This window comes from Emydura macquarii, unplaced genomic scaffold, assembly GCF_026122565.2.
Source record: "Emydura macquarii macquarii isolate MOO-44397 ecotype Brisbane River unplaced genomic scaffold, CSIRO-AGI_Emac_v2 contig_1477, whole genome shotgun sequence".
NCBI classification, from domain to species: Eukaryota; Metazoa; Chordata; order Testudines; family Chelidae; genus Emydura; species Emydura macquarii.
The window spans coordinates 12,682,651-12,695,021 of NW_027131614.1; the positions used below are offsets into that span (position 1 = coordinate 12,682,651).

General features: G+C 40.2%; 1 protein-coding gene across 1 annotated transcript in view; it reads left to right on the forward strand.

Moving 5' to 3' along the window:
• Nucleotides 1-440: 440 nt before the first annotated feature.
• ARFGEF1 (ADP ribosylation factor guanine nucleotide exchange factor 1) overlaps nucleotides 441-12,371 on the forward strand; it is a 165,203-nt gene continuing 153,272 nt past the window's right edge. Inside the window, exon 1 of the mRNA XM_067553653.1 lies at nucleotides 441-871. Coding sequence (XP_067409754.1) covers nucleotides 748-871 — 124 coding nt within the window. The 5' untranslated portion in view covers nucleotides 441-747. The remainder of the gene's footprint in view (nucleotides 872-12,371) is intronic.

Consider the following 12,371-nt stretch of genomic DNA (forward strand, 5'->3'; position numbering starts at 1 on the left):
CCAGGGTGAAACTGTGGAGGAAGCAGCTCTGTGTGAGGGAGTCGCTCCCCTAAAGGGGGGGGGGAGGCGCAGAGCAGCCTGAGGGTGTCTCTCCCGCAGTGAGGCAGCGCTGCCTAAGGCAGGCAGCTAGGCAGGCTCGCTCGCTGGCCGCCCTGAGGGGGGCAGTGCTGCCGCTCCCTTTTGCTGGAGTCGCTCCCAGGTGGCGGCAGTGCCCGCTCTCCCCCCAGCCCTTGTCCTTTCCCCTCCCTCCACACCTGTAACGCGCGCAGCGCACGCACCCACCCACAGGGCGGCCAGGAGGCGAGTCCCTGCTGAGCCTCCGTAGCGCTGCCGCCGCCGCCGCTCTGCCCGCGCCGTCCGTCCCTCCCTCCGCCTTCCTGCCGGCCGGGCTGGGGCACCGCCGCCGCTTCCTCCTTTGCAGCCCTTCGGCCGCAGCCCCGCCTGACGTCGTTTCCTTCCAACATGGCGAGCGCAGGTTGTTGCCGCCGCGGCTAATGGAGGCTGGTGCGGGCGGGCGGCTCCGGGGCTGAGCGCGCCGCGGTTGGAGCTACCTGCCGAGCTGGGCTGCGGCGCTCAGGCCGGGCCCGTCCCCGGCGGGGCCTCGCTCACGGAGCGGAGACCCTGCCCCGCTCCCCCTGCCGACCCGCTGCAGCCGTCCGAGTGCCCCCCTTGCCCGGTGTCCGTCGCCTCCCCGTCCCCGTCTCCCCCTCCCCCGGGCGGGAGCGGCCGGTCCCCCCGATCGCGCCCATGTATGAAGGCAAGAAGACGAAGAACATGTTCCTGACCCGGGCCCTGGAGAAGATCCTGGCCGACAAGGAGGTGAAGAAGGCGCATCACTCCCAGCTGCGCAAAGCCTGCGAAGTGGCCCTAGGTGAGAGCCGGGGAGGGAGCGGGACCGGCGGCGGGGGCAGGCGGTGCCCCTGGTCTGACCCGCGCCCCCCACACCACCACCCCCACACACCCTTCGTTGGGCGGGGGAGGACGGACGAGGCGCGTTCGTTGATCTGGGGTAGTGGAGAGCGATCTGGGGTGCCTAGGGGAGTAGGGCACAGAAGTCGGGGAGGGGCGATCAGAGGAGGGGGGCTGATGGAGGGATTGGAGGCAGAGGAAGAGGGTTAGCTGGGGGCTGGTGATCCATGAAGCATGATACAGGCCTTTGTGATCAAGCAGAAGAACTGGCTGTGCTGGTGTTTGTGTAGCTGGCAATGGGAAGGGGGGGACCAAAGGCTTTTTTGTTATCACATTGCAAGCAGCGACTGGTGTGTTTGGATCTTGGAGAGCGGTTGCGTAGTTGCCCCTTGTTGACAGCGAGAGGAAGGGATGCAGTCGGTTGCCTGGCCGGGCTTTCACCGCCCCACACGCGCAGGATGAATAGGCAGCAGAGAAGAAGGTGTGTGTGCCGAGCTGACCTGGAAGAACAAGGCCGCCGGGGAGGGAGCAGGTGACAGGCGGCGATGAGGGGGGAGGGGAAGAGAATGAAACGGGGATGATGGAAAACAAGAGACAATGACACTCAGGCCATGTCTAAAATTGATGCCTGTTTCTGAATTAGGAAGCTGTTCTGTAGAGAAGAAGAATGAGATTGGAGGGGTTTAGTCGATAGCTGTCTAAAGGGACCTCTCTAGAGTGTGTGTCTGAAGAGAAAAATAGCTGCTGGGAAAGGGGGTTTCCTTCATGTATTGCACAGTTAATGCAGCCACAGGGAAGGGAGATACATTGTGGGACTGTTCATGTTGCCAGGTGTTAATTTTGTGACAGCTGAGTGGATAGTGGGGATGTTTATATTCAAGATGAGCGAAGCTGAGTTTATAGGATTTAGATGAGGAGATATTGAGAAGAATAAGGAGATGGATGGTATGAAATATGCATTCTGGCTTACACATCATGGTGTAATGAGCCTAGGCTGCTGATCTCTGGTCTGAAATGAGGGTACATTGATAAAGATCTTTGTATCCTTTAATTGGAAAAATATCTACCTTTGTTTTGTTTGGATGTTAAAACAGTGGTCTGCGATCTGTGTATTCTTTTTATCCTACGTTGGCAGTACTGTCAGTGTGTGTTTTGAAGTGATTTTATCTTATGAATTTGTGGTTGTGAGTTGTAATTTGTTCATTTAGACTCCTTTTATTTAAAAGGACATCATTAACCTAAAATTTACTAATGGAAAAAAATCAGTTACAAGTAGTTTCATGTACTATTCCTGCTCATGAGTCATTCAGCTACTTCTGTGGTTTTAAAATCACATTTTCCTTTTTTAAAAAATAAAATATTTGTCATCTTTTTTTTTTTTTTTTGGTGATGTACCCTGACCAACAGGGAAACATGGGTGTAGTGAAACTGCCTATTCACTAAGTGTCAAACATACAAAGTAAACAAATTGAAGGAAGTATTTTATCTCTAATCTTCGTTATAGTTTTTAAAAAAAAACAAAAGTATGATAATGTCCATTTCACTTACAACATAGATTATGCATTTATCCTTTATTTACAACTTAAATAAACTCAATTAACTAAATATAAAAAATGCATTTTTAAAAATTCAGTTTATATCCAGACCATTTTCCGTGGAATTCATTAGACAGTAGGAAAACTCATGAGATTATACATTATTTCAGTAATTGAATTTATTTATTTATTTGTATCTCTGGTTCCATTGTGTTTGATGCTATAAAAACAGCCCTTGCCCTAAGGATCTTGTAGTCTAATGCCCCGATCCTGCAAACTGATCTGTACTTGTAGACCCATACTCACATTGAGCCCCATTGATGTCTGTATCAGTGCTGAGCTTTACTGAAACCTTCCCCTGTGGCTCTAATTCCAAGATTGGGATCTAAATAGGGATAAAACATGACACATGGGTGTGAAGACAGGAGAGTGGGAAGATAAGGGCAATACAAGATTGTATACATTAGCAAATATATAAAACATGAAACCTTTGTGGATCTTTTAAATAGGATAATTGAACAAATGATATTAATAAATTTATATACAGAGTTTTTACTCTAAAAATGTTTAGACTGATGCAATAAAAACCTTAATCAGTGATTGTTTGGGGACTCAACATTTTTATAGCCCCATGTTCTAATTAGAACACTGATATTTAGCTTTTGAATAACAGTTTCCAGCCATAGATATCTAAATGTTTTACAAAGGAAAGGAAATACCATTTTCCCCATTTCACATATGGGGAAACTGAGGCATGGAGGCGAGATGTCTCACTCATACTACATCAGTGGCAGAGCTAGGAGTGTGGCTGATTTTTAGTCTATTCCACTATCAGCTCAGACTGCCTCCATATTATTATAGAAGTATTTTAATTGTAATTATGTAAATCTCTTCTCTCTTATACAATAAAAAACATTACCATTTTGGATGTTGAGTGCTAATACAATTGTTAGTGAAACTTTAGCAAGGCCTTACATAGTCATTTAAAGTTACTGCTGGTGATCTGTTGAGTTGATTTTGACTTTGAATTTAGCTTTTACTGAATGATATTAAAAGGCATTGTGTATATTTAAATCAGCTAAAATATTGCTGTCAGTCTGAATATTTAATCCATGAATATATGGTTAAATTATTTAATGCATTTAAATAAAGCTTTCTCTCAACTATTTTGGGATCTTCCCAAGCAGAACAGTGCCAATGATATAATAATAGGATATTACCTACCTACAGTAATTAGAAGAATACTGTAATTAAAATCAGTTGTGACTCTGATCCAAATATTAGTTCTACCTGGATCCTTGTTTTGCTGGATATGTTGTAGTTAATATCTGCATATTAAACAGAAGCTAAAAAATGTTTTAGCCAAGGAGTGTTTGGACCCATCATTTGGAAAAAGCCTTTCCCCAGTAACAACAAATACACAGTTGCCATGTTCTCTTTATGCTTTCTATGTAACTGTGCTCATTGCTAAAAATCTCAAATGCTTAGATGCCTTAGAAATATGTAAGATATACAGTATTGATATATGAAAATCCCTACTCAGCTGTTTACATATACTGTTTGTTCACAGTGAACAACTAAGGCGAAAGGAAAGGGGGAAGGGAGCCTGAATCTTCACAGTATGATTTTAATAGACTCTGTCTATAAAGTGTTTGAAGTGCATACAATAGCCAGCAGCTGTTTACATTTTTTCCTTCACACAGGTACATGTGGCCACCATTAGATAAGCCTTTCTGCTTTTTTCCAGTAATTTAATTTTCTTGTATTGTTCAAATTGTCAGGTTGGTGGGGTCCAATATATGATCCACCTAATGTTCCTTATATTAATCTGTCTGTAAATGGTACATTTTTGTTTCTGAGAATACATTTTGTTCTGTTTTTTGAAAATTATTCAGTCAATGCCAGGAGCCCCAGCATATATAAATAACAAGTTTAAAAAAAACCCCAAACCCGTTGTCATGTAACAGGCAAAGAAATTAGTAAGGAAACGTTATTTTGAGATTTCAGAGGTTATTGTGGACAACAGGAAGTTAAAACATAAAAGAGGAATATTTTCACTCCTTACTTTTAATCCATACATATTTTTTGGCATTCTTTACTATTACATTTTTCTTAGAATATTAGTTGGTAATGTGTTTTGCTTTTGAAGAGTGAATGAAGGAAACTTTTTTTTTTTTTTTTTTTGGAGTGAATTAACTATAATCGAGTCTCCTTTCTTCCAACCAGGAATGGAGATCAGGTTCTTTTAATGTAAACAGCTTTATTTACTGGCTATTAAAATGTAAATCGAACTTTTTTTTTTTTTCATGCACACAAAATGATTTGAATTATAGCTGTGCTTTCTTCAGGTTTTTTAATTCAGCAGAATTAAAATAGAAGTCCAGTGTTTACATTCCATCTTACATTTTTTTTCATTAAAGCTTTTTTACCTGGATTCTGGTCTGCCAGGGTTGTGTGGGGTTTTATATGGAACACAGTCAATTAAATCTTGAACTTTTCACTTGTTTACATTTCATTGTTTGCAATGTCCTCTAAGAAGCCTGAACATTCCATATATTCTTTCCCACTCCTTTACTGTTTCTCATGGAACTCAAGCAACAAAAGAACTGGACATGGTTTGTTTATTTGTGTACCAATATCTTTTGAAATATTAACTCAAAAGATGAATGCATTCCTGCTATCTGTTAACTTACTGCCTAATGCAGACAATAGAATTAGACCTCCCATTATTCTTAGTCAGGACCAGGCAAATGATTACTACCATTTTGTGTTTTGTTGTAATTTTCAATTTTTCAACTATATCACACAGATTATTACATTTTTAAGGTAAATTGAAATGCATGCCTAGTCTACTTAGGTATCCTTAACTTATTTTTCACTTGGATATTAACAGGATTTTAACTTTTAATTGAAATAACATTTTTAGTATTAAACACTCTTGTGTCAGTTAGTATGTGGACCTAAATGGCTAGAGAGAGAGTTCACAGTAAATAAAATTCCCTTCTGGAATTTGTGGTTTATATACACAGTGCTTGTGCAACCACAAGTTAGAATTATCTCTGGCCATATTCCCTACAACCATCTTAAATCTGTAAACTCCAAACAAACAATACAGAATTAAACAAAACGAGAGTAATAGAAGTGCCTGACCTGGCTGAAGTTACATGCTCTGCTGAACTGGTAACACTGAAAACCCTGCCTATCTGGAATTTAACCTCCAAAAATCCATGCTGTTGTCTGGGTTGGCAAGGCCTCCATTTATGACTCCACTGAATGAGATGTTACATAGTTGTGGAATCTCTTGCAGGGAGCTCTATTCAACCTGTGATCCCTGTGCTAGGATGACCAGATGTCCCAATTTTATAGGGCTAGTTTTATTTAGGGCTTTGTCTTATATAAGCACCCATTACCCTCCACTGTGTCCCAATTTTTCACACTTGCTATCTGGTCATCCTACCTGTCACATGCACACACTGTATGACCGTTTACTATAGATACCACTTATTGCAGTTGTGGCAGTGATAAATATCAGTATAGAATTACAAGTTGAGTGTAATTCTCTGAAAATGACAAAAAGCTAGAGTAAACCTGCCTCCCAGTAGTCTTGTTTCACTTTCACCTTAATCTGTGAATGTAGAGCTGATCTGGGTGGGTCTCCTCTGCTCTCCTTTCTCTCCTCTTCACCTGTAGACTTCTTTCACATGGTCACTTTCTAGAGTGGGAGGAATAGTTGTAATGATCAATACCAAAACCCACAGGCCATGTCATATGTAAAGCATTTAATAAGCCCTTTTAAAAGTTAGTGCAGTTAATTTAAATCTCTAAATTTATATCATGTGCCTTTTCTGAAATTAATTCACTTGCAAAATTGTTGCATGAGCTGAAATTTTCAGTTTGTTATTTTCCCTGGGTACACTGGCAGGCTTCAGATCTTAAATGACACCTTGTACCTGGTTACTAAAATTAGTGCTCAATTTTTAGATATTGAGACCAGGTTTTTAGAGTGCTGTATGCTGGATAGGAAAGATAGTAATTCTGCTAAGTGTTGTATCTTTTCTCTTCTACTTTACTCTCTGATTCTATGAAAAGAATAATAAACCTTGTAGTTACCTTGCCTCACCATAGCTTCTTCTGATTCAGAGTCCTTTTTCAAATCTGTTGATGCTAGATTATTAAAATAGGTTAGATGCCTCTGTCTTTTGTATTGTTTTTTGTAACTCAGATGGCTTGAAGCAACAAAATCTCATTGTTGATGTTGTCACTATCTTCCCCCTCAATACTTACTGTTGTTGTATTCTTCCAGTTGGGATGTGAAGTCAGGAGCTTTGTTTAATGCTTTCTATGTTCATGCTGTTGCTTAGCAGGGGCACTATGCAATTAAGACCTCTCAGCCCCTTATGCTAAGACGAAAACTATCTTATCAGTAACACTGAAACTTCACTGGCTCAGTAAACTATCTTCCAGGTTTGCTGCCACATCTGAAACTTGATGTGGTGTTACAGCTAGCTAGATTTACAGGACTGAGGAAAACAAGTGTATTTAGAAAACAAAGCTCCATAATCTTGAACACAGTATTAAATAATTTTTTTTATTGTGTAGAATAACACTGACCAACTCTAATCCTTTAAAGGGAGAAAGGGATATCAATTCATTTTGCTCTAGAGTTACATAACAATGGCTGTGAATATCTGATCAGCCAGTGTCTCATATTAGGTTTAGTTTTTATAATAATAAGTTAGTGTGGATCAAATGTGGGTTGGGAAGAATTTAACGGATAAGACATGTCAAGTCTTTTACTGTCCTGGTAAAATGAAAAGCCAGTGGAAACTTTCACCCTACTTATTTTTCAAATGGAACTCTGTATTTACAATAAAATATATTGTATTTACTGCTCTCTCTCACCAACAGAAGTTGGTGCAATGAAAGATATTACTTCATCTACCTTGTCTAATATTTTTGGACTGAATCGGCTGTAACAATATTGCATATAATAAAATACATCATCCATTTAAGATTTTAAAAAATATCTCTAAGCCTTCTTTATCTTGACTTTCAGTACATTCTGAATCTAATTTTAAATTTCTTTGTCTTAAAACATCTTTGTAACACAGAAAGTTCAGCTTTTGAAGCTAGTGCTTTGTAATAAATTGCAGTAGGGCTAATTGGAAAGTTTAAACTTAAATGATAAATTTGTCTTATGACCACACTGCATCTGTTTCTTACAATGTATCATCTTTACTATTTCACACTTCCTTTTTCCTAGTCAGTCTTCTTTTCTATATTCCCTACCAGCACATTTTTCTTGGTCTTACCACCACATTGCCTTCTCTTCTGTCTTTGTCCCCCTTTTTTCTCTTATCTTTCCTCCTTTGGTCTTCAACCTGACTATCTACTTCTTCTACCTCCTCTGCTCTTTCATTTTTTAGAATTCTAGTGGCACTGATTCTGGATATTTGGAATATTTTAAAAACTCTGCTCTCTCTCTCTCTAGTGACTGCTGAAATCAGATGTATAATGAGCCAGGTTTTCCTGGAGTCCTTCAGAAAAAAACTGCACTGGAGGTAATACTGTAACAGCACATTTTTAAAAAATGACTTAGTGCTCAGTGGCCAGTGAAAATTGGCAAACAAGTGGCAAATGGTAGTTTCAGAGAGCATACCTGCATACTTTGCATTTGGAGGTAAAGGAACTTATATGATTTGTCTTTTTTGTGTGTTTTTTGGGTTTTTTTTTTTTTAATGAGGATTGTCTAGTTGGGCTGTGGGATCTTGAAGAGGACAGGGAGAGACTAGTCTGTTTATTTGTGTATCAATGTGGGCCATATGGCTAGGACCCTTTGGTCATTGATCAGCCCCAGTGTTTCAAGTTCCTGAATAGTTAATCTCTCTTTGTTAGTGAGTGCATGGAGCTAAGCAGCAAGATTCAGTATATTAAACCAGTTGCCAGGCAAACTGCTGAGGAGGCAGATAGGGGAGTTTCAGAAGGAGTTTAGAAGAGGGTGTGTGAGAGGCTCTCTTTCTAGGTGCTGTTCTGTGATTGGTATCATGGTAGCCAGCTATGGATTGTAACTGAGACTTGCAATGGATGTACCATCTTAATTTTCCTGCCTTACGCCAGAATGGACTTCCTATGTATGAAGTGAAAGTTGGTGGCTGTCCTGGAAGAAAAGATTCTTGGATGGAAGGACCAGTACAGATACTCTGGAACCTCAAGAGTTCTTGGACAGCCAGATTCAGGAAACCCCATTACCTCAGATTCAAGGACAAAAGGAACTGGCCACCAAAAAACTAGAAAGAGAGGCAATCAGAGAGAAACTTGGCAGTTTGTAACAACCAAAGAGAATGAGGTGGCATTCTACACAGCTGGAGACAGATGAGAATGGGCACTCTGGCTACCAGAGAGAAGTGGATGAGGAAGAATTCAGCATGGCTAGAATTTTCTATTTGTTACCATGTCTTCAGCATGGAATCTGTAGACTATATCTCTGAAGATCTAACTGCTGAATGGAACAGAGAGGTATACAGGACACACCTGTCAAGAGCTGCTCAGCCCAAACCATAAGATATCAAGCATGCCCACAAACATTTTCAGACATCCAAGTAAGACACATGATTCTTATTGGGGAATTTTATACTAAGAATTGAAATAACATTCTGCAAAGGACAGATGGACAACAGAATAGTGTGCTTTCTTCCTGGGACCAAGCCATGAGACTTGACTCTCGAAGACTAGATGGCTTCTTAAATTGGTGGGCAAGGATCCACTGGTGATGATGCATGTTGGCACTAATAATGCGGCTTCACAGGATATCTCGCAGATTATAGATGACTTCAGGGAACTCAGAAGGATGCTATAGTAGAAAATCACTTGGGCATTCTTCTCTGAAATCTTTCCTGTCCTGTGATTGAACAGAGGCAGAAGATTCTGGAAGTGAACCGCTGGTCAGGCAAGTGGTGTAAAGTAATGGGTTTTGTGGAATGTTGTTCCTACTTCTGTGGGGAAGTAGGGACTGTACAATTAGGGTGGCCTTCATCTCAGTAGAAGGAGCACAGATCTCCTAGGGGACAAGCTAGATGTTAAACTAATAAAAGGAGAGGGTGAAAAGAGGAAACAAGTGAACACTCATTTAGCCCATTTAAGATGCTGAGAAAAAAATTAACCAAGACACCAAAGGATGCGAAGAAAAGAAATTCTTTAGTTGTCTACACACTAATGCTAGGAGCCTGGGTAATAAAGATTAATTGGCTCATTTATGAACCTGAAGTCAATCTAGTTCCTGGGGGAAAGATTCGCATGATTGAAATGCTAAAATCAATAGTCGTAACCTATTTAAGAAGGATCGAGTGGGCAAAAGGGGAGGGGATAAGTGCTAAGATACCACAGTGATGAGTGTGTTATAAGGACTAGTATAGAAGGGAAAGGGGAGCACTCTGTCAAAATGGCATTACCCGTTTCTTAGTCACTGACAGCTTAGAACATTAATCCATAGGCATTGAAGATCATTTGCTTCCAGCAGATGAAGCACAAGATGTGGTACAAAGTGGTGTCTGCTACAGACACCAAATCACATTAGAGAACAGGATGACCATCTCCGTAAGCACCTAGCTACAATGTATAAGTGAAAAAAGCTGTGTTATCATGGGGGACTTCAGTCTGAGTGATGTATACTGGAAGTCTCATGATGCCATCTAATGTGTCGTTGCAATTTCTAAAAATTATAGAAGATGATTTCTTAACTCTCACTGTTGCATCAACTTGGGGTAATTGTATATTATAAATCATCTTGATGGATAATGAGGAGTTGATCACTTACTAAAAGTTAGTGGTAGGTTAAGTACAAATGATCATGACTTGGTTCTGTTTGCACATAACAAATATAATAAGGCCAAACCAGTGATATATAGCCATGTGCTTTAAAAAGGCCAGTTTGACAAGGCTGAAAACAATTATGAGCCAAATCAGTTGAGAGAATTAAACAGAAAAATGTGAATAGTTAGGAATGATTGTTTAAAAACATTTTACTAGATTCCCAAAAAGCCACAAGCAGGAAAGAAGGCCACACTGGTTAATAAACCAACCTGCTTAGAGGTGAAGTTGAGCATCTATAAAATAAACAAAAACAATATATAACAAATAGTAGAAGGGGGAAGTTCATAGTTTCTGATTTATATTAATTACTAGGAATTATAGAAAATTGTTGAGGGAAGCAAAAGGACATAAGGAAAAATCTAGCAGAGATAAGAATAATAAAGCGTTTTTACGTTGGATATTAAGGAACAGAAGGAAACCTAACAATGGTATTTGTCCATTATTAGGGGGAAATGGTAAGACTATCTGTAAGAATGCAGAAGAGGCAGGAGTGTTCAATAAATATTTCTGTTCTGTATTTGGGACAACACCAGGTGATATAGTCATAGCATATGGTGATGAAATACTTTCTATTCTAGCAGTAACTAAGAAGGCTGTTACACTGCAGCTACTAAAGTGAGACATTTTAAAAATCAGTGGGTCCAGATGACTTATATCCAATAATTTTTAAAAGTGCTGACCAAAGAGTGCACTGTACTATTAATGTTATTTTTTTAAGTAACTCTTGTATCAGTGGGGAAGTTTCAGAGGACTGTAAGAAAGGTAATGTTTTACCAATATTTAAAAAGAGTAACTGGGTAATTATAGGGCCTGTCAGCCTCACTCAGTCCTGGGCAGAATAATAGAATAGTTGAAATCAGACTCATTAAAGGAAAGTAACCTAATTGACGCCAGTTGGCATGGGTTTATGAAAAATAAATCTTGTCAAACTAACTTGATATCATTTTTTTTGAGATTATAAATTTGGTTGATAAAAATAAGTGGTGATGTGATAGACTTCTGTAAGGTACTTGACTCAGTACCACATGACATTTTGATTAAGAAACTAGAACAATACAATATCAACATGCCACTTACTAAATTGATGAACAACTGGCTAACTAATAGATTTCAAATGTAGTTGTAAATGGGGAATAATCATGTAGGTGTGTTTCTAGTGGGGTCCTTCAGGCACCTGTTCTTGGTCCTGCGCTTCTAACATTTATATAAGTGACCTGGAAGAAAACATACAAATCATTACTGATTAATTTAGCAGATGACATGCAAACAGAACTGGTCTTAGGTGTTTTGCTGCCTGTGGCAGAAAACATTTTTGGTGCTCCCCAAGCAGCTGAGCAAAAAACAAAACAAACAAACAAAAAAAAGTGCCAAGCATAGTGGTGGGGGAACGGTGAGAAGGGGAAGAGCCACTGAGCACCTGCCTATTGCCCCCTTCAGATGTTGATGCCCAAGGCGACAGCCAAGTGCCTGCCCACTGCCTCCCCTGGAAGTTGATACCCAGGGTGACTTCTCAGATTTCTGGCCTTGCACACAGTTTTTGGGAGTGGTAAATAATGAAGAGGCAGTCATTGATACAGCATGATCACTTGGTAAGTTAGGTGAAAGTAATCGGTGTATGTCTTTAATATGGCCATATATAAAGTTAAGCATCCAGGACAAAGAACATAGATCATATATATACATGATGGAGAATTCTATCCTTGGAGGCAGTGACTCTGAAAAGGACTTGGAGATCCTGGCATATGTAATCATCTGGACATAAGCCTCCAGTATGATTCTGGCCAAAAAGGCTGATGCAATCCTTGGATGTATAACTAGGGGAATATTGAGTAGGAGGAGGGATGTTATGTGACATGTATTTGGTACTGGTGCGACCGATACTGGGATACTATATCTATAGTTGAAGGATGTTAATTAATTAGAGGGGGTATGGAGAAGAGCCATGTGAATGATAAAGGATTGGACAACATGCCCTATAGTGAAAGACTCAATGAGCTCAAAGAGACGGTTAAGGGATGATTTGATCATAATGATAAGTAAAGTATAGTACATGGAGAA